We start from the raw sequence: 23,152 nt of genomic DNA on the forward strand, positions 1-23,152 counted from the left end.
CTAAACATATAAACTAATACACGCTGTATTAAGCGTCAATACTTTTAATAAAAAGTTATTTTTATAATCTTATTTATGATTTCTATTATTTATATAATAAACTATTATTGTTTATATAAGACTACCAAAACTACCAAAATATATATTGTAGTACAGCCATTAGAAAGCTAACAGATATAACTTTTTTGTAAATACGTAATTAAAAAATTTAATAAAGAATGAGTAATATAAAATAATTAACGAGAAAAATTTATAAAAAATTTCCTTTTATTTTGAAAACAAATAAATATTAAAATATATACAAAGATGAATTTTAAATATTCTATAAACAAATGATCTATTCATACACAAAAGATTTGTAAAAGGCATAACAATATATTACTAAAAGAAATAAATAAAAAATTGCTTAGTAGATTAGCTCAACTAACACTCTTATTTTATTCAACGCCCGTATCGCTTTATTAGTTCTGGACCTCGGTTCGCCTTTATTTTTGCCTTGATCCAAGGCAAGTAAAAAGACATTCTTGTATAAACATCTGGAAATCCAGGTTTTGCACATCCAGAGCCGAACGAGGTTATACCCGCCAATATCCATCGACCATCACTTAAGGCACATTGTAATGGGCCTCCTGAGTCACCCTAGAAAATACAAGATTATTAATTCGTAACATTATACCATGTTATCCTTATATATCTTGCATAGGTTGTGACCTATAAGGTTTTTTCAAGATACGTTAGTTCAAGTTTGCTTCATGAGACCTAGCTCTGATAAATCTAATAAAAATGTATAATTTTATACTGACTACTTTATAATACCATTATTCGTTCAGTACTATTTTGTTAAATGGCGGGAGTATATATATACATAATAGTGTATGTGTATCCCTGAGAGAGGATCCATGATTTTGGTTTGGATCAACTGATGGGACGATCTCTGCTAGTACCGCTACTGATACACCCAGTAATTTAATCGATGCTATATTCTACATGTGTGATTCGCAGTAATCTGAAACGAGCAGTGTGATTTTGTCTGTAATATTTCGCTAATTATTTCAAGATAATTATATTCAATTTTCGCTCTCCGTAGTTTTGCATAAGAACGCCATTGAAGTTAATTCTCAGGTCTTTACACCAGGTGGGTGTATGTTCGGATGTAGTGTGCATTACAGCCAGACTTTCGTTATTCTTAATTAACATCCACGCTTTGCGAATAAAAATGATAAAGCAACAAAATAGCGTAACTATGAGTGATGTGTACACTATATTTATTACTTACTACTTGATATTTTTAGTGGAGACCAAAAAAAAACTATAGATCCAATAGAATATGAATTATATTGTTAGGCGTTATATTTATAACATATTAGAATCATAAAGTTGTGTTAAAGCTGTTTTGTCAGCTGTCTTTAAGCTTGAATAAATATAGGACTTCAACTATTTCAATCTGTTTTCAAACTATTCCTTGCGAAAAGAATCAACTAATTACTGAAGAGTTAATGTATGGAATGTTCATGCGATGCTATTATAAAATATGATTGCTTGATACTTGATACTGAACATAGTAGATAAAGTGTTTCTTTGAAAACTAAGTTCGTGTCAATTTTCATTTTAAAAATCAAGTAATACTTGACTTACGAAATTCTAACAATTTATAATTAAGCTTGTTCGTATTTTATGCAAGTATTACCCGAACGTAATGTTTTTCGTAAAAGGTGTTTCACATAACTAATACATTTAGTCGTATATATGTTGATGGTGCATTGCTTTCGTCGTGTTTATCCATGCGGTGGAAAAAATAATTAATATTAATGATGATAAGACGAAAGATAATGCAATCTAGTAAACCATCCCTGGTTGGTAAATACAAAATTGGGTAAATTTTAATTTTTAATAAATATTTTACGTAAAATAAGTTTTAATGTTATGGGATGTATAATAACTTATGTATTTTATTTTATATAAAATATGATACCGATTTTTCTGAAATCTCTTCATTTGAGTTCATACACACTTTTAAAACAGTCTAGAGAAACTTTAATAAAGATGCAATTTTGTTATATGAGTATAGGTGTAATATCTACATATTACATTAATGTAGATTGCTAAAAGTTTTTCCCACTAAACATTTAAAGCCAATGTACTCTTAGGATAGAGACTCCTCGCACCTTTCGGGTTAAAACTACTATTAGTCTAATATTTTTAATACATAGCTGTTTTTAAGCAGTTTTAACCTTAAATAGCTATGAAGTCGGTCTGTCAACCATTTTTTAATAAATCGGATTATATTACAGAAAAATATTGTTTTGACAATATTGTCATATAAAATATAGTATCGACATTATTTATAATATAAAATAAATTATTGGCAGTATAACTATTATCAGAGAAAATGTTTAATTATGGTAAAAATAGAGTATTTGATTTAACAATAGTTGACTTGTTTTTGTTCTGGAAATATTTCGATGCTAAAGGTGTAAATATTTCATCTCGTGACATCACTACGGAACATCAGCCATAAAAGTGATGCCTTTCGATCAAAACACTAGGTACACCCATCCTTAGTAACTCCCATCTTTAGTAATTACGTTTCGCTAAACTTTTATATTTTATTTTATGGAACATACTCAAGCTTACCACGCATGTCCCAGTCGTACCGTCCAAATGACCCGCACACAAATGTCCATTTCTTATACTAACAGCATGACCATATTTTTTTCTGCAAATGGCATTATCATGCACTGGCACCTTAGCTTCAAGGAGACGACCGGCTAAAAGACCATCCTCGACGTCTCTGCCCCAACCAGTGGCCACACAAAAATCGGTCTGGTTGTGATTCAAACGTTTTGAAGGTAAACAGACAGCTCGGATTTTTGTTTTGGAGGTAAACTTCACCGGCCGTGATAATTTCATGAGGGCTACAATACACATATAGTTAAGTTAATATAATATCTCTTTTAGTAAATTTGAACGTGTTCACAAAAAACCAAAATATGTAAACATATCTCCTGAATCGATTATTATTATATTATATAATTTTCTCGAATATGAAAAGCTTGATTGCAGTTTCAATATCAATGATTACATGGTCTTAGGTTTAAATTATCACTTGCGTTTTAAAAAGCTAATATATATGTATCTACGATACATTTCGAAAGAAACTATAACAATACTACCCTACAAGAAGTATGAGAGCTACGCTAATAATAATTATCTTGGTATTAACCGGTGGTTTTTAAAAAGTTTCAAAAATTTGCTGTAGCAAGTCTATGAACATCACATTTAAAATATCGTTAATAGTACACATTAGTACAAGAAAATTTGTTTTTTAAATGTTATTATCAATTGTATGTCATAATGATATTGACATCATCATGTTTTTTAAAATAAATTCGGATATATCTAAATCAGAATTATCTGTATCTAATTTTCGACTATTTAAATACTTTGGTTCAGTGGAGCAAGAGGAACATATATTAATAAATGAAATATTTACACATAGATTATCAATAATTTTTAACATTCATTCCTATGTAAAGTTTTGTGGATTACAAGTGAATGTTAAATTTTAATAGATACTTTTTGCTCGTCAACCTATCTTGACTATCAACCAAATAAAAATAAACATTTTTTAGGAATTTAATCGGGCCTGTAAAATGTTTATATAATACTGTAATAGTAGCAGAATTAATATTATGCCATTTATAGGAGGAATAGTGTAATAAAAGTCCATATCACGTTTAAAAACAATTAATCCTGCTTTAATAGAATTTTTAACCAATTTTCGTTCATTTTACTCTAATCCCAAACAAAATACGTTCACTTTAATAATTTATAACTTGACTTGGTGATGGGTGCTTCTAAATATTTAAAGATGTAGTATGTTATAATAAGGAAAAACGTCAAGTTTAATAAACTCTGTTAGTTTGTACGGTAGGTGTTTGGTGCAGCGAAAGAGTAATGAGGGGCTTACATGCAAAATATCGTAATTTCCGACAGTTACACGTTGATGGAGGATTTGGAGAGTCGGTAAAATTGAAAATTATCTTTAAAATTTATTATTCGCCTTGTCAGCATTATTATCTCCCATTTATTTTCTTTTCTAGAGAAAATGAGTATTTTATTACATGCAGATATAATATAACTTTATATTATTAGGTTTGAAATTAGTTCAGTTATTTTAATTTTGGCTTTAAATATTGCTAATTAAAACAATAATCATTATAATATTATGCTGTTTAATAAACTATTTCAAATATTTTTAAATGATATATTACCTATATCATGTTGAAAGTTGTGAAATCGTTCATGTAATATAATCTTTTCCACCGGTACCCTCTCTTCTGTTTTTTCCTCCACATCCCGATCCCAGTCTCCTAGTACTGCAGTCCATAAAGCAGCCAAAGGTAGATTAAAGAGATCACTGAAAGAGAGCTCATTACTAAAATATATATTTAGTTTATTCATTCAATATGTTATCACATTTTATTAATCATATTTTTCAGGGATGAGTTGCAACTACTACTATATGGTTATTTCAGAAAATCCAGGTATAGTCCTTATTTAAGGGGTTAAAATGAAAAAGAATGAAAAATTTATGTTTTTATTCTCATTTCTTATTTACACTTTAGACTCTTTGTGACAATTTAAAAATTATATCAGAATCGTGTTGTGTTTTTCTTACCACTATCAAATTTTAGTGCTATAAGCCAACTTACTTATTAATGCAATGGGCGGCTGTTAATAGCCAGTCTGGAGCTATCATAACACCTCCACACCAATGGCCTAAGAATCCAAATTGTGGATGCAAAAGTTGAAGGGAAACCTGTAAATTAATGATTTATTGAATTTAATCTATAATTTTTTAGACACAATTTTTTTACGTATATATATATATATATATATATATATATATATATATATATATATATATATATATATTATCATTCTAATTAATTTAGGAAACCCACTTTAACATCAAAGATAATTAAATGGTTGCTTTTGAAATATAATAGAGAAAATATTAACATCAAGTTACACTTACCACAATAAGTAAATATATACTTCGACATTAATGTATAAACAGACTGAAATGTATTTATGTGATACATAAAATTTAACTAAAGGACTATTTGGGTACTGTTATTAATATAAAATATCCGAAAATATACATACGTAATCAATATTTTTATTCTCTATGAAATATGACGAATGATAAGAAAACCGTTAGTGGCAAATTTTTATTTTTTCTTGCTTATTTGATTGGTATATAACTGAAGAAGTTTTGAATAATGTGAAACACTTGGTTATCTGAGGAGCCTTAAGTCTACTTCTTGTCCAACCATCCTGATTGTTTGCTTTCCAAATGAGTGAATAGGGTCTAATCAGGTCATAATAGATATGCAGAATGTCTACCAGGGACGATTAAATATCAATATGATGGACCATTATTGTTGGTCACTTAATAGAGGACACCAAAATACGCCACATCGAAAAAAGTAGTTTTTAAGATCATTTTTAAAGAGAAAAGGGAAAGGAAATACAAGAAATAATGATTTTTTAAATTTTGGCAATTTAATGTTATTGTAAGTAAAAATTTATGTTAGAAAAACTAATTAATTATAATAAATAAAATTTATGATGTCGTATTGTGAGAGAATTGTAGGTGATCAAAAATTATATGAAATACCGTTTAAACATTTAAAATACATAAAGTTTAGGTCAGTTGATTTAAAAAGTTTTCAAAATATTTTCTGTTGGCCTCCGGTAACATTAAGTTTTAACGATTTTTAGAGATTTATAATAAATACGTTAGATGCTTAAAAAAGGTGGTTAATTAGTTGTATGGCTTCAGTTTATATTAATAAATATTACTATATCAAACTCTTTATAACTATTTATATTAAATTTCGATTCTTATATATCCAAATATGATTTAATAAATTTCGTATTACATCGTATACGTAAACATCGTATTTATCCTAATTAAGAAAGTTAAACATTTTCTATAAATTCAATGAGTTTTTTAATGTTCAAAAATAACAACTTAAAAGGGGATCCAATTAGGGTACCTAATTTTTTATCTTGTTATTTTAATGTTGGCCTCATAAATTACTTTTAACATGTAAACTATTTTTATCTTTAAAAAAAATAATAAATCTCTGTTAAAATTATCATAAAATTAATTAAAATATATCGAATATCCACAAGCATAAAACTGATGAAAATGTTTACCTTGAAATAATTCCTAAGCTAAAAAAACATATTTGCAGCAGAGTTTGTTTACAAAATATATTTTTTAAACTGCTCTTATTCTTATATTTTGCGATAATTTAATTTTGCACTTAACTTCATTATTTAATTTTTTTATATTTTAAAGTCTCCTTTTTACCAACTAGGGTTTATCTGAACTGGATCTACAGTTTAACCTGGGCTCTGAACCAAGATTCTCGGCATTAAACCTATCGACTGGCGAGAGACCGACTTGGAAATCATCCTAGAAGACGTATCAGGTCGTACTTAGCCTGGACAATCACAAATATACGACCATGCCTCAGCAGGATTCGAACCTGCGACTATCGCAGGACCTATCGCAGAAACTGCGACAGTAGGAGGACCGTTCTGTCGCTTTTACCACTGCGCTAACCAAGCCGCCATTATTCATTAGTGCTCATATATCAGTTATTTAGTTTTATGAAAAAAAAAGTAATGGAGCAAGGGTTTACAGCTAAAATTAAACGGCACTGCGTATTCGCCGCAATTTCTGGTATCGAATTGAATTCTTGGCGCATTTAGTCGGCTACAGAGAAGTGAACAAGATGCAGGATATGATTGGCCAGCTGAGCGCATGCGTACTTAATATTAATAACATTTCAATTTAATTTGATTATATATGACATTTCTATTGTTTAGATGTCCGTATTTCGTTGAGAAGTAAATTTAGCTAATGATATTGTTTCTAATTAAACTACAATTATCAATATTTTAAAACAATTAATGGAATTAATTGTTGAATGACTCTGTCATAATTAACCATAATATTTCTAACTGACAAGAAATTTTGTTTAGCTACTTTTTATTAAGCTAAAAAATTCACATAGCATTAGAGAATATATGAAACAACGTCAACATTTCATCAAATTTTATTGTGCAGTATTAAGCCAATTAATTTGCATTATCTTCTTTGATTGAGTATAAATACAAATTTTGTGACAGTTTTTATTGACGCTTTGGATCCCATTATTTTCTACTTAGATAATATATTTAATTAGTAATATTAAACACATTAGAATAAATGTAAATTGGTTTTTCAACATTAGCCATCATGCCTATTCATTTTCACATGCATAAACTCCAATATTGAAATAAACTTCGTTCAGATTTAAGATTTCAGTGAAAATATTATTTAGTATATAAAATTGACGTCCTCCTTTTATAAAATAATTCAGTAGTCTAATGTTGTTCAAAAGTAAAATAATTCATTATTTTACAAGAAAGCCCAGTTACAAGTTCAGCGCTTTAAGATTGTTACTGTCGAAATAACATTAAGTGCGTGTTATAAAATCAGATAAAATAAAAAATCACATTACCAACCTACAACGATTTTCTGAAAATAGATTTTTAAGTATCAAAAGGTTTTTTTAATTTAATAAAACGTCATAATCAAGGTAATTACGAAATTTAAGAATTTTCTTCTTAATTAATGCTTGTTTTTTCTAAATATTTAAAGTAAAATCCGTGAAGAGAACAAATTAAGGCGATTTTTTAATTTTCTTATGTTACTTTTTGAAGATCTTATGAAAACAGATATTTACAAATAAATATGTATACGGTAAGTTTCTGATTTAAAACTATTATTATATTCTCCAACAAATAGTTTTATATAATAAAAGTCTTTTTGAATAGGTTTATTTTAGCTAAAGTAAACACGTAAAAAATGTTTAAAGAAGTTGCGTCAGATGTCGTAGTCATAGTCCAGTAATGAGTTTAGAACAAGTAGTCATAGAAACTATCCACATACTATAAAACCCTAAAAAAATCTAATTGAAACCTGCAAATGAAAAATTCTTCAACAGCCTCTGGCCAGGTCAAGTATTCCAAATACTATTTAATACATGCTCTAACCAAACTATATGGTTTGTATGTGAATTATTTTTAATTATTGTATTTTAGGATGTATAAAATTATTTCTACTCATAATCAGACTATAATATTTTTAAATGTGATATTATTTTTACTAAGTAGATATATTTTTATATTATTACATTTTTCATCAAGATGTGGAAGCAGTTTAAGTACCATTTTCAAAACATGTTTGTTAAATGCCTTCCCTCCCATATTTTGATTTAATTTTGTATCCTCGCCCTGAAAAGTAAACATATCTTAATAACAGCAGCATTTAATGATTTTAATTAATTGTATGCTATATTTGTAACGCACAAAAAGCCCTTAATAAAAATATAAAATATTTTCAAGTATCTGAATAAATGTATAACTTCTGGGGTACGTGCTTATCACGTTTACCTCAGTTAAATACTAAATTCCATTGAGGAAAGTTCTAAAGTGCATATTTTACTTTCTGTACGTTATTATATAGATACTATATCAACAAACGGTACTAAAAGAAAGTTTGATCCTCTGATTGATGTGTAAGCAAATACTGTTAAACTAATTGATTTATGTTTTATTGATCTTGGCTAAGATGCATTTTACTTGGCAAATATTTTTCAATAACTTTAAATTAAGCTTATTTAATTTAAAATGCGCAGGATAACTAATAAATTTAAATTGTTTTAAATATTTAGGCAACTTAAAACCAATTACTCCCGAGTTTTAATTAAATCTATAAAGTTTCTCTTGACAGCCCACAAAAAATGATAATGACTTTGAGTGATTGTTGGTAAAAATAATGAAGTGGTAGACTATTATATTTTTATATTAGGTTAATGTGTTGTTGATAAGAATATTTGTTATAAAATATAATTCAACTCTATACATCAACTAACATGTTTGGTATAACTTGAAGGAACGGATATGTTAAATAACATTTAAAGTTATAATTTTTAAATTAATATACATTCATTGCTTTAAAAGACTAATATTACAATATTAAATAATGCAATTTTGAATTACCAATTAAAGTGAACTTTAATAAATTGTTTAATTTTTGAGAATTTCAATAATACTCCTTGCTTTTAGAGTGCAAATTGATATGTTAATAATACCACTCATATTCGTGTAACTTATCATATTTTTATGCAGTCCTGTCGTTCTGGTAATTTCAACGTTTGGCTATATCTACAGCGTTAAGCAAATTAATAACCGCTACAACAATCATGTTAGTGCCAGAGAAGAAAGCTATTATTCCATGTTTACGATTATTTCACTTTCAACGCATTACCATCAATATTATAACAATATAATATCTTCAAATAAATGTAATAAAACTGAGAGCTGCTGTGTGTGCAAGTGCAAGTGCAAGTATAACAATTAATTAATACTTATATCAAAATATATGTACCAAAAAATCGAATATTACAGATGACCTAACCTATAGAGTAATAGTAAATAGAGAATAAAATCAATTATCAATTAAAAATTATTTATAATAAAGCAAAGTCCTATACCGCATTTGTCTGTCTGTTCACAAAAACTACTGAACGGATTCTCATACGGTTTTTGCCAATAGACAGAATGATTCATCGGGAAAATTTTGGCGTATAGTCTGTTAAGGTTTTGTATACATCGGCTCAAATATGGCGATAATTTATAAAAATGTCCAAAAAAATCAAGGCGCCTGGGAGCTGACACACATAGTTAGGCTGGAATTATTAATGTGGTATAGAAAGAAACCCTTTAGTTTCTTGTATGTATTTTCACCAATATAACAAAATATACATTTAAGTTTCATCCACATATTCAACGCAATTATGCGACCCAATGACAGAAAATATATGTAGGCATAATATGCTCAATTACCCTTGCGAAGCCAAGGTGGGTCGCTAGAAATAGATAAATTGTTGTCTTGTACAATAATTGTAATTGGATTTTATAGAGACTGAATATGCAGCTTAACATGGGTTCCGAACCACGGTCCTCAGCGTTAATCCTACCGACCGGCGAGTGACCAACTTTGGAGATCATCCCAGAAAATATCCGCGGTCTTACCCAGCCTGGTTATTGACGTGACTGGGATCATTTTCCGGATTTTGCACTCTTGCCTAAAGACAATCACAAATGTTAAACAATTACATACATAAAGATCAGCAGGATTGGAACCTACGAACCTACAACAGCAGGAGGACCTTTCTGTCACCTTTACCACCGGACCACCAAGCCGGCTGAAAGTCTTGTAATACACTTAGTTTATAGGGTTTTGCTTATGAGTGAGTATGACTTTTTTAAATATAAACATTTTAGAAACCATATTATTAAGAATGTGCCCGAAGAACAAAGAGAAAAAATTCGTATACTCAACATATATACACGCAAATTATTTTGACCTAACGTAACTGTAAGAGACGTTATTTGAAACGTGTAGTTATTGTATAAAGACTTTATAAACTTTTACTTATCCTATCACATGCATATCCATTCAATTAAGTATTTCCGCTAATCATAGATATATTCCTTTACTGTAAATGATTGCTATAAACTGCAATAAACCTTACCGTTTACATTTACGGCATGCCTGACGGCAAAATAGCTGTCTTTGACATTATCTTTACACCTGAATGCATTAATATATTTCTTGTTCTAAGTCTGAAGCTGACAAAATGTATACTAGCATATATTCAAATTTTGCCTTTAAATATTCTATTAAAGATTAAGTTAAAACAAGCAACCGCCGTATTTCATTGTCTAAATTATTTGTATAATTTAACATAGCTTCTGTTGTACTGTCACCGCAAGAATAATTACATGACGGCTTGTTAATTATTTGGCCCCGCACAGGCTAATTGGCATTCGTGCAAATATGCGGGACACTATCGGTTTTTTCATTTCTTGAAACATTGAAGAGAAGAAATTAGGAGTAAGGAAGATCGTCAAAAATTAAACTTCAATAGTATCCCAATTATTCATAAATGTAATACCCAACTATTAGAGTGCAGTTCGTGTCAGATTTTTTTTAATAATGATTTCGGGCATATCATCATAAGCCTATTAAATGGCCTTGTTTTCATAATAATAATTTATAATTTTCCTGTCGAACCCATATGTTACGCTGTCCAAATAATATTTTAGTATATTTTTTGGAGACTACAGAAAATATCATGAATTCTTTTGAAGTACAAAGACCCAACTTTTTAAATCAATCAAATATAAATAATTGAAAATCATATATACTTTGTATGTATATAAAAGTCGTGTGTATATGATCCTATTCTAAATGAATAAAAAGGAATATTATAACATAGTCCTCATTTAAGGAAATAATATTTATCTAAACTTAGAACTTAAGTGTTGTTTATTAGATTTATGTTATAAATGAAAAAGTGTATAAGACATAAGATATAAGAAAAAATGCTTTAAAAATTAAAGTGAAATAATTTCTACAATTCTTATATGAAAGCTGATATTTGTAAACAAAAGCAAAAAAATAAAATAATGATTTTCAATTTCAATCCTAGCAAAGGTATTTTAATAAAAGGTTACGAAACACTTAATAAATTTTTTACATTCTCTAGAGATTATCCGAATTGTTATTCTGTTAATCTCAACTTTCACCTGGAAACTTTATCATCATTACCTTGTTTATATATTTTAATAATATATGTATCTGTGTATTGATTTATTTTAATATAGTTAGTATAAAAATAAAAAATATTGAAACAAACATCACACACGCTTCTCATGTGTGATTTTTTTGTCAACAAATTGCTCTAATGGATCTCAATCAATAGACTAGCACTGACGTAGATATAAAACATACACTAAACCACACAATCAATAGATAAATTAATGTTTGATTTTTGATTACAAAAACCAAGTTATGTATGAAAACATCTATATTTCAGTTTCTTTCAACAAAAAAGGTTAAACTCCGGTTAGAAACTATGCAAACTAAAATTGCATATTGTTTATGCTTCGCTGTTTTAAGTTTATAATGAAAAGAAGTTCCCTGTAAAGTATTAAACGTGGTTCCATATTTAGAGCAAAATTTATGAACCTCTAAACGTATAAAAATAACCACTGGGTTTCCAATTTTCCCAAAATTAATTTTACTCTATGAGATTCACAGGATATTTATTAGAGTAAATACGTAATTTTATTACATTGAATTAGTTTCCTTTTAAATAGATGATGTGGGCAACAAAATAACCTACTTAATCAACTATAAATTTTCCGTACATTTCTTAATACGTAACAAGCATAAGATTTTTTTAGATTAATACAAATAAACTTAAAAACTTAAAATTAAATCTGTGTTTAAATGATTCTGACAGTGTTTAAGCACCAGGTATGTCGGTAATTACTTTCAGGATTTTCACTAGCAATAAGTATACAGTGTTATGATTTGAAACATATATCATTTCATTCTACTGATATACCTAAAAACTAAACAAAATATAAAAATCTTCAAAATAAGAGTGCTATAGAGTTATAATTGTTTGAAAATGTCATATTTTGTGTCTGAAAACGTGCATTTGTGGAACGCATTACTTTTCTTGTTTCGTCAAAAGAAGTCGCTACAAGTCATCGTTTACGGATATGGTCCAACCAAAAGAACATGCGAAACGTAGTTTGGAAATTTGAAATGCGGTAATTCCAACATTGTATATTATCAGTTATTGGAACCTGGAGAAACTGTTTAATACTGATTGACACCGACAACAAATTATCAATTTGATCTGCACATTGTTTGAAAAACGTTCACAAATTATCTTGGGAAATGGGAAAAATATATAGAGTCAAATAGCTAATAATTATAAAAAATACATTTTAAGTGACTTTTTTTAGCAAAAAAACGAAAGCAATTACCTACCTAGTATAAGTTAATGTTTAATTAATATTTTTCATGACTATAATACTATGCCATTCAACACATTTTTTTCAATAAGATAGTTGTATAATTAATACAAAATGAAACTTATATTAGTATAAAGAAAATAATTTAGTTACTTGATTCATATTACATTACGTGAATTTAAGGTTGTCAAATATTGATGTTCAATTATATCTAACAACAAAATCAGACCTTATTATTTTAGACATATTTTTTTCCTCCAAAAACTGATGCTTTTTAAAACAACTTTTTATGATTATATATTTTTATTACATTATATTTTTTAGTACATATTTTCTATTTTAATACTGGTAAACCTTTTTAATGTTTATAAAAGAACTGATTTTAATCATCTAAATATAAATTATAATTAAGATGATATAAAAAATTGTTATATAGCTTATCAATTTGTGTTAAATTTCTTAGTTAATTCTATCTAATCATATTATCTAAATCATTATTCTAAAATATATAATTGAAACTCAATTAGCTGAACGTTAATACTTGAAAGTTATATAAAACATGCTAACTTTATTATTTATACAATCAATATCTATACAATAGTTTATACAATCTTGGTCATTGTATTAAAACTTCCAACCTAAAATTATAATTATTGTTCTACATTATGCATCTTCCTATAGAATATTTATGGGCTAGGGTAAAATAATAATGCGTAGTTAGATGGTTAACCTTATTACAAAAGACTCATAATAAGATTAGGTAAATACTCTATTTATATATTTCCAATCTAATAAAATTGCATTAAAAACACGTTAAATTAATATAAAAAAATAGATTTGAATCAAAGGGTCTGTGTAATAAAAACTATTTTATGTATTTAATAAAATGTATTTGATTATAAATTATTTTTATATTACAAAATGTAAATATTATGACCAGGATAATTCCTACTTGAAAGGACATAAGAAAATAGTGATCAGAAAAGAAGGAAATACAAGGCCTTATATTACCTAATAGTAATATCAGAACTCAATTAATTACTTTCCGATGTCCAAAGACCAACAATGGATATTGTTTCTTGTATGGTTTATGTATTCAAAAGCTAAACTATTAGAAGATTAAATAGAAATTAACGATATTTCAATTGAATTGAGTTAATTTTCATATTATTAATAATAGTTGTTTTAGGTTAAAAATCCAGCTACCGAATAGCCGTTTAAGTAAATAATTTAGCTCTCTGATAGTGACTTAGTAGGAATGAATCTCGCTGGGGCTAATTCTTCTTTAAAAAGAAGTCTTTACTTAATGTTGAATAAGTAAGAGAGATTGATTGCGTTTGTTTAAAATGATTCGATGTTGAAGTGTTATTATAAGAATAAGAATTATAAATAAAGATTATAAATGAATATAAGAAGATTAAAAATCCACCGGCTTATGTTAGATATTTGATCTAAGCTTTATCAATTTCAAATCATAGTAAGATTCATTAACGTAGGCGTCTTTTAGTTAAAGCAGTAAAATAAAATTGGCACAAGTGGCGCTTTACTTGTCTCAAATCTCAGATTGAAGAATTGTTTTAAAATTGGGTGATGGCTTGTTCAATATACACAAAATAGCCATTACTTAAGAAAATTATGTTACTTATTGGGTAGAGATGTACCTGGTACTATTATGGTACTAGATATTCTACATTACTGACGTCGTCTTTTGTTCAACAGAAGAGGCTTATTTGAAATAATTTAAAATTAAAAACAATTAAACGTTTACCTGCCAAGGCCATGCTCCTTTGACACTTTGTTTCCCATTAATAATACGTCCTAATATACCGGCCCTAGGCTGTCTTGACCGTCTGAAACTTCTACCGCATTCTGAAACAAAACAACCTTATTGTCTCCATCCCATGCTAGACACTCGAGCAGCATCACAATCGCTTCCTATCACTCAGTTCGATAAAATACCGTTCGTTCGCAGGAAATTGCATGTTATTTAGTAATTTTCTCGTCGTTGCTTTCACTTTTCGATAGAAAATGATAATTGTTGTTATGAAAAAATTAGACTAGGCTATTTTTTATCAGCTGGTAATTTTTCATGTCTAAAAGTGGCACAGAATCGCAAACCCTAAGGATGTTAATGATACTTGTCTAGATCTGGATGGTAATGACAAATGGGAATGTCGTGGGCAGTACTTTCAATCGGATGTAGATGCTTCGGGCAAAAGTATAAAATGATGATTCCGATCGAATATAATTAACGACCGACAATTTCAATCTATTTTATATGTTAAAGAGCATACTTACGTGAAGATAATTTATAGAAACGATTAAAAACTATTAGGGAAAAGTTGATTGATTGTGCTTCAATGTAAGAGTCCTTATTTACAAATAAAAATAAAACTTCTTAGGCCAGATGGGAATATTTAGAGTAGTCACAACCAATTTTGGGTAGGTCTTATTTCCGCTTATTTGTCCAATATTAATTTTAATTATAGGAATCTTATAATGAATTCGTTTCAATCAATATAAAAATTAGCTTTTCGGTTGTGAACTTATGAAATTATTTAATTTCATCATTTCATATCATCATCTATACTTATGAAAACTATAATCAACCAAGGAACAAATACTCATATATACGGCACTTATGTACATATTTAACGTTTTAAAAGATTTTATGATAAATAGAGAAAGCTTAAAGCTCTGCTTTAAGCTAAAATTTAATATCCTAAGAATTTTACTATAAAAACTTATAATTTGGTTGACATTTCTTTATCTATAGTGTTAGTAATATTTGTTAGCTTTTTTGTATAAGACAACAATGTATTGGAATAATATCAATACGTACTATTATTTCCTAAGACAAACTTGCTTCATTACAAAATTATTACTATCATACTCAATCCACTCACACATACACTCAAAAACATCGATTACAATTACCCCCAAATATAAATTCACCGATATTCACTTAAGATTATTTCACTATCAGTACCGTTTGGTGATTACCTGTTTGATGCGTAAATGGCAAAGACGGTTTAAACTGGAGCACTAGTACTATCGAAAGTAACAGTAGCGGTGCCAAAGGTGGCCGGCCGCCCATAATACCAGCGCCAGGCGAGTACCGCTGTGGCCATGTGTACTGACGAACTTGGGTACCGTTACCCCGGGTACCGGACGGGAGAGAGTGAAACCAAATCCGTACTCTCTGAGATAATCGTACGCGGTAGGACGTGCTGAACAATTGAAAGTGGCGTTATTCGACTGTATTGCTACGCCTCCTACTATGGTGCATTAAGAATGAAATTTGATTAAGATTGCCGAAATTTATAGGGCAGTTTTCTTTGAAAAATTTGTTATTTGTTTATCACGCCTGTGGTGGGGAGAAGGTATCAATGCTGATAACATTTTTAACGAAAATATCCTTATAAATGATAAAATAGGTATTTATTGAGGAAAAACAGCTGTTCATCGGCTTGGAACTACGAGCAGATGAAATAAAGAAGACCGTATTTCTATAGAATGTATTTATTTAAAGGGTATTTTATACCAAAAAAAATCTTATAAAAACTTTTTTAATACTACTTTTGTTTTCTTTATAATTTTAATTCTTCTTACATTTAATTTTCCAATATTAATCTCAAACTTAATACTAGAAATGGTTAAATTAAATGTGAAAATTATATAATAGACTCAAATAAATCCCAGTATAGTAAAATATTCTCCAAATACAATATAAAATAATATCTACCGATAGATAACTAAATAAATTGTAATTAACAAGATTGAAGATTTAGAATAAATAATTACAATATTTATTTAAGTTCCTGATTCTAATATATATAAAATATATTTAATTACCATTCCTATAGTCTTCCTGATTCTAATTAACTATACTACGGAGAGCGTCAGTAGAAACCCTTCAAAGCAACCTGTAATTGTTTCCCCAATTATACGTATAATAAAATTTAATTATCTTCCCTATTCTGTCTGTTTAACCTTATTGTGGCTAAAATCCCGTCATGCTTCACCCTTAGTTTCCATTTGTTTCATGGACAAAACGACCAACATTTGATAGAACTCTTTAGTTATTGAAATATCAGAGAAAATCGACATAAAAATAGTAGTATCGGTTCTCATGTAGAGGATTTTATAAGTGATAGAGTTTCCAATCTTGTTTCCATTTAACAGATAATGGAAAATTAACAGGTTTTATTGATCTATTATATTTTTTGTTTAATGAATGTTATATTTTTGTTCAACAATTCTTAATTGAATTTACATTTATCCTCCACGACGAATAATTTTCAAAACGTAACAACCCCCCTTTTATATTTCAAGTAAAACTATGTATTCCAAATCTAATCATGATATATGTCATTTTAAGTTAGAGTTTAAAATTATATTTAAAATATTATTTCGGAATTTACTTATAGGAAGTAATTTCTGTTTTCTTATCGAATGTTATTTTTATCATAAAATGTATTGATCAAAACGGCATACATCATTTACTGTTCAAAAACTAAATCTACATGAGTAAATTCGCTATGAAAAATATAAAAGAAATGAAAATTCATTTAACAACCCAAATCTTTATATAATTAAAATCAATTATTAATCTAATTTAGTATGTTTATAGAGAAAATGAAATGTTCTAAAAGTAATAACAACATCTACATTGAAACGAAGCATTGATGCTGTAATTTGCTGTTTTTATTTGGAGGATATTATTGGATGTCCTATTAATATAATAAAATTATTGTATTATACCAGATTTTATAAACATAATTCAAATCTGTTCTAATATTTTAACTATAAGATGTTCCGTAACTGTTTAATGAAATGTTATTGCCAAATCGTATAACACATATCTACGAATATAGTAACAATATAAATTATTGTAATTTTTTATAATTTATGAGCTTTCGATATAACCCATATATTTTGTTATTGTTCCTTCTAATTATGACAAAATTTTCTGTTATACCCTAGCAGAAATATTAAATACTTACATATAACTATCCAATTCTAAAAATGTTATATGCAAATGAATATATCGAGAATTATTGAAATTGTAAATTTAATAAATAATATTCCATATGTATGTTATAGCATTTAATTTTCCATTCAATTTTTTTAAAACAATTTTGAAATTAAAATATAAATAAATTTTGTTGAATGAGTACATCTAAGTTATTGAAAGTCTGGCTTAATCTCAATAACTATTTTGAAATTTATTGTCTGTCGTAAGGTTTAGCCATCTTTCAGACGGTTTGTAAATATTATCCAGAAAATACACAGTTTAGAAAAAAAGCAGTAAATTCAGTAAAATTAGATTAGTGAAATTAATAATTAATTACAGATATTATATAAAGTACTTTTAATAAAAAAAACTGCGATTTAATTACAATACTATTAGTTTTGTATAGAAAAATGATTTAAAAGTCTATGGTGAGAAATAGTGCATATTTCGCAAGACACCGTGAAATGTTAAAAATATGTACCTTAACAAATCAAACAAATTTTTAATTAGTCACTAGTAATTTAAATTTTAATCAATCCTCGATAACGACCGGAGAAGATATCTTAACTAATTCCATCTATCGAATGGCCCAAATTATTTGGCCAGATATGCAAAATATTTGCCTTGTCTTCTATACATTTCCACATTAATTAAATTTGAAAAATCCGATTTAAACGAAAAAGTTTCGGAAACAATTTGAATTATACGGACTTACATTACATTTTGCGAATTATATATTCATCAGATAAAAATTCAAAATTAAAACAGCAAAGTATCTCGAATGAAATCGGCTTTCTTTCGTTTTCAAAAATAAACAAGGGATATTATATAAAGCTTCAAATAAAAGAATGATAAAAATTGTAAACGAAACAAACTGATAAATAGAAACTTGTATGAAATAATGAAATAAATAATATAAGATGTGCTAGATCTCTCTAAATTAAGTTGGATATATGCGACACTCATTCAAAACTAAACAATTTGGTTTGGTGTCTTATATAAAAATAATCTAAAAAAATCTTGTATATAAACTTCACAGAGACTTCATTAATAAATCATCCAAGGAGCCACCCTTATTAGATAACTCTATATATAATCAAAATCGATATTACTATTTTATATATTCTGGATTATGCTTCACATGTATGTTCATTGTCGCAATTTGTCATTCATTTTGTTTAGTTTTATGTATATAGCTCATTTTATTTTTCTTTTTTAATATGCCAAATCTCCTTTATTTATTTCCATCTATGTATATATCTAACTGGTAACTGAAAAATGTAAAGAAAGATGAAAAATGTTTGGACAAAGTTCAAGACAAAAATTATATTCTGCACACCTGAAAATTCTGAACTTTTTCAATTTCTCTTGAAAATTACCTAATTTCCGAACGTATGAATTAGGCGCACAGGCTTTTTGTATTAAATAGGCATCCTAATGTTCATTTTTGAATCAAAGTTTAATTGTAAAAAAATTAAAAGTTTTTAACCTTTATATAAGAGATTTAAATGTTAGGTACGTAACATTATTATGAAATTTGTAATAAAATGATTTAAGCTATATATATAATGTAATAATTTAGTAATGTTAAGTTTTGAGATTACGAATATCGAGTCTTATATTTTTTTCTCGCTCATTCTTACTTATGAAAATTTTAACATAACTTACGAACAGCTGCTGCTAATTAGGTAGTGTGCGGAAATTTAAAAGTTGTCTCAATGTCGTTTAATTAAAAGGAAGTTACAAAGTTCTTATGTATCTTATGATAAATCAATCCAAAAAAATAACATACTATAACAAAAATATTGATATCCGACAGAGATATTTTAGACAAAACAAACACACAACCTTGTACTTGCACAACATTGCAGAAACATTTTGATTTTTTGCTGAAAACTTAATGGTGTGTGTGAAACGCTGTAAGGGGAAATGTTTCGTCAACACATAATAGAAATGGACATTAAGACGTTATCTGCTGGTTATTTCAGTTGGAGGAACAAAGTACATTCAGAGAAAGAGCAATAAAATGAGAAGAAAAAAAAATACTGAGTTAAGAAAAAGGAAATACAAAAAAAATAAGCACATAATATCCGCATTACAGTAATTTAATATTACTGTAAGTAAAAATTGTGATAACCAATCAAAATTGATTTTTTAATTACATTTATTATTTTTTCATTATTTTCTCCCTATTAAATACAGTTTAACAGTTTTTTGAATTTTTTTATTGTTTTAATTACTTATAGTTATTAAATAAGATCTAAGATAAATTATCTCCGTATATGGATTATTATGTATTATTTTTTAAACTCTGTGTTACTTGGGGCTATTACTGGGGTTTGTTTACTTACCTTTAGGTCTTTGTAAATTGTCTTATATAATAAATTCCAAAAAAATATGATAGTAATTACTCAAGCCTTTTTACATGCATTGTAGTAACATTATTAATTTTTTTTTCCTATATGGACATGTTTCTTTTTGTCAAGTAAATCTTAGATATTGTGAAACCTTCTTTAATTCTGCTTGTTGGTTGTAACATTATCAGCTTATATATTTTTTAATACTCAGAGTTGGGTTGGATTTACTAAATTAACTCAAATTATGTGATTTACAAGGCAACAGAATAATCTTCCAGTATTAGTGTTTTTGTTTCAGCATGGTATATACTTTTGCTTCTATTCGAGCTCTAAGTTGTGCATGGGCCCTTAATTTTACATCTTTAAGTTGAAAGAATCTTCAAGTATTCTAAAGAAAATAACATCTTGCTTATTGTTGTTTTTATGTATCGAAATTCTTTAAAACTTTGTTACTGCTTTCATTATTGTAGTAAGAATCTTAATTGATAAAAAAAACCTTAGAATATATATTTATTGGTTAAATATAAAAAATTTATTTCTTGTATTTACTTTTTAGAGCCTTCTTAACTTTTAATTCACGTATAATTTAATTAGCAGTGGATATTTAATATTCAAATAATAGCTAATTAAAAAAATGTCTTTTTGTTCGAAAAAATATTAATAATTTAAAATATTTCCCTCTATTTTTCTTTCTTTTAATATTCCTATTAAATAGATTCTAATTAAAAATAGGCTATATCTGTTTCTATATTTATAAAATCAGTAATAAACTAATATCATATAAAATTAACATAAATAAATTATCTTATAAAATTACACACCAATAAAATGTTAAACTGAACACTATATAATATATAATAGTTATAAAGTAGTTGTTTGAGTTGAAATGAACATAGAGGAATATATAATTAATTTAAAAATTTTTTTTAATAAAATGTAATGGACTTTGATTTTATTTCCACATACTCAGCTTATCTTTTTTAAAAATGCCAGGATTGGTAGTATTCATCCCTACATGTTTGGTTTTTCACAATTTTGTCCTTTGTGATTTATTGGGACCTACTACTCAATTATATTAATTCCACAATTTTATAGTTATTTAAAAGATATAAATACAGCGGGAAATTAATAAAACAATGTAGCGATAAACATGCATTTAATAGTATACTTTTATAGCTATACAATATAATATATTTAGTCAAAAGAGCAAAGATGCGATATTTGGTTAATTTTTCTGAATTGTAATATTTTTTTTGTAATTTTTTTAGTTACAGTTACATAGAGAGTAGCGAGAATAATGTAGAAAGTTGAAGTTCAGTTTTTTGTTTAGATATATTTATTCCGATTAGAACATTACAAATAAATATGAAGGTAGTTTCAGGTAATTGCGAACCACTACCAAACGGGAAGTACCACATTACGTTAAATGATATACTTGCGTGATAGTATAAAGTTATTACAACTTTTAAACTACGTATTGTGTTGCTTCCCAGACCACTGAACTTTCTATTGCAAAAGTAAAACAATTATTAAATTAAGCTATATATTATGATTATAATGAAACAAATATAGTTTTTTACATTAATGCAGACAGAAATTAATAATAAATCAATAAACAGGGACAAATGGTAGATTATCAGTTAGGTTAAGTTTCTCATCTTCTTAGCGGCAACCATTCTGGCAAAGATCCATCTGCTTCTCCTCGATACTGAAACATAAAAATATTGTATCTGATATTTGTTAAATATTCGTACTTATAAAATATTTTTTCTGTAATACATTTATTGGCTATTTTTAATTTAAAAATATTTCTTTTCACCGTAAACTGAATTTGATTTCACTTTCGTCGATTTCAAATTTAACAACTTCATTCGCCCACTTTTCATTTATCAGTTTGTTTTAAGTACACAAAGTTCTCTTTCAAAAAATCAATTACCTTACATTTCTTATCGACTAATATAAAGCATTTGATTGTTTGAGTGGATGTAAGCGAATATTAATTGAGTTTAATAAAACCTGGTATAAGTCTATTTTGTAGATATTAATAGTAAATGCAGTGGTAAATAATACCATTATTGAAAGAAACCTATATTTATTGCAATCTGGTTTAATTAAATCTGCACGCCATTTAAATCACTTTAACTAATTTACACAGTAAAATTGAAAGCGGCCATTTTAATGGCCACTTAGAGTTTCTTGCACCAGCGAAACAAACGTATAAAATTTAATTTCCCTCGTTGAAATTATTTTACGGCAATAAAAACATTTTACTTGATGATATGATTCGGCAATAAGAACAAATGAGAAGAATTTCAACAAGCACAGGCCATGCGAGGTATAATTGAAATTCTAGTAGTGGTTATTTTGTGTGATTATTCTACTAAATAATTTTGTTTATTAAAAAGGAACAATATATAATGTCAACCAAATTAATTTTATTTTATTTTATTTATTGCTGTAGATTACTATCAATTTTCTCTCTAATTTTAAATTACTCAATGCTTAATGCGTGGCCTACCGAGTTATTAGTTGCTAACTTAGAGATTAGAAAACAGTCGCTTTTACCGAGCACTTTTTGATAAATCTCCTCTAATTTGTAAATCAATAGTTGCAATGACAAGAGTATTTTGACACGCACTGTTTACAATTATCATTCAAGATTATTTAGAAATTAAAAAATAAAAGTAATTTAACTTATCTTTAATCCCTTATCAATAATTTATATACCATTTTTACGTTACTGTAAAAGTTCTAAAGTATCTGGGCATACAACTGAACCAAGCGATTTTCTTAACACCTTTTAGAAGCTAGC

General features: G+C 27.5%; 2 protein-coding genes across 3 annotated transcripts in view; both read right to left on the bottom strand.

Moving 5' to 3' along the window:
- Positions 1-255: 255 nt before the first annotated feature.
- LOC143195094 (trypsin-1) lies at positions 256-16,152 on the bottom strand. The gene is made up of 6 exons (XM_076401952.1): positions 15,970-16,152; positions 14,735-14,835; positions 4,716-4,822; positions 4,275-4,420; positions 2,635-2,915; positions 256-639 (listed from the first exon to the last, which is right to left on the bottom strand). The coding sequence occupies exons 1-6, from the start codon at positions 16,061-16,063 to the stop codon at positions 442-444; spliced, it is 927 nt and encodes a 308-aa protein (XP_076258067.1). The 5' UTR covers positions 16,064-16,152; the 3' UTR covers positions 256-441.
- A 5,327-nt stretch (positions 16,153-21,479) lies between these two features.
- The window catches only part of LOC143195098 (uncharacterized), a 37,291-nt gene continuing 35,618 nt past the window's right edge, over positions 21,480-23,152 (bottom strand). For both annotated transcript variants that reach the window (XM_076401957.1, XM_076401956.1), the window contains exon 5: positions 21,480-22,048. In XM_076401957.1, coding sequence (XP_076258072.1) covers positions 21,995-22,048 — 54 coding nt within the window. In that variant the 3' untranslated portion in view covers positions 21,480-21,994. The remainder of the gene's footprint in view (positions 22,049-23,152) is intronic.

Source organism: Rhynchophorus ferrugineus, unplaced genomic scaffold (assembly GCF_030347505.1).
Source record: "Rhynchophorus ferrugineus isolate W39M unplaced genomic scaffold, kcgeb_rfMv2 rfM4, whole genome shotgun sequence".
NCBI classification, from domain to species: Eukaryota; Metazoa; Arthropoda; class Insecta; order Coleoptera; family Curculionidae; genus Rhynchophorus; species Rhynchophorus ferrugineus.

Excerpts from the sequence above, each read along its gene's own strand:
- LOC143195094 (XM_076401952.1), bottom strand. The coding sequence starts at position 16,063 with ATGGGCGGCCGGCCACCTTTGGCACCGCTACTGTTACTTTCGATAGTA. Across the intron at positions 2,916-4,274 it reads CAACTTTCAACATGATATAG|CCCTCATGAAATTATCACGG; the intron begins GTAATATATCAT and ends TGTGTATTGTAG. Across the intron at positions 640-2,634 it reads GTACGACTGGGACATGCGTG|GGTGACTCAGGAGGCCCATT; the intron begins GTAAGCTTGAGT and ends TGTATTTTCTAG.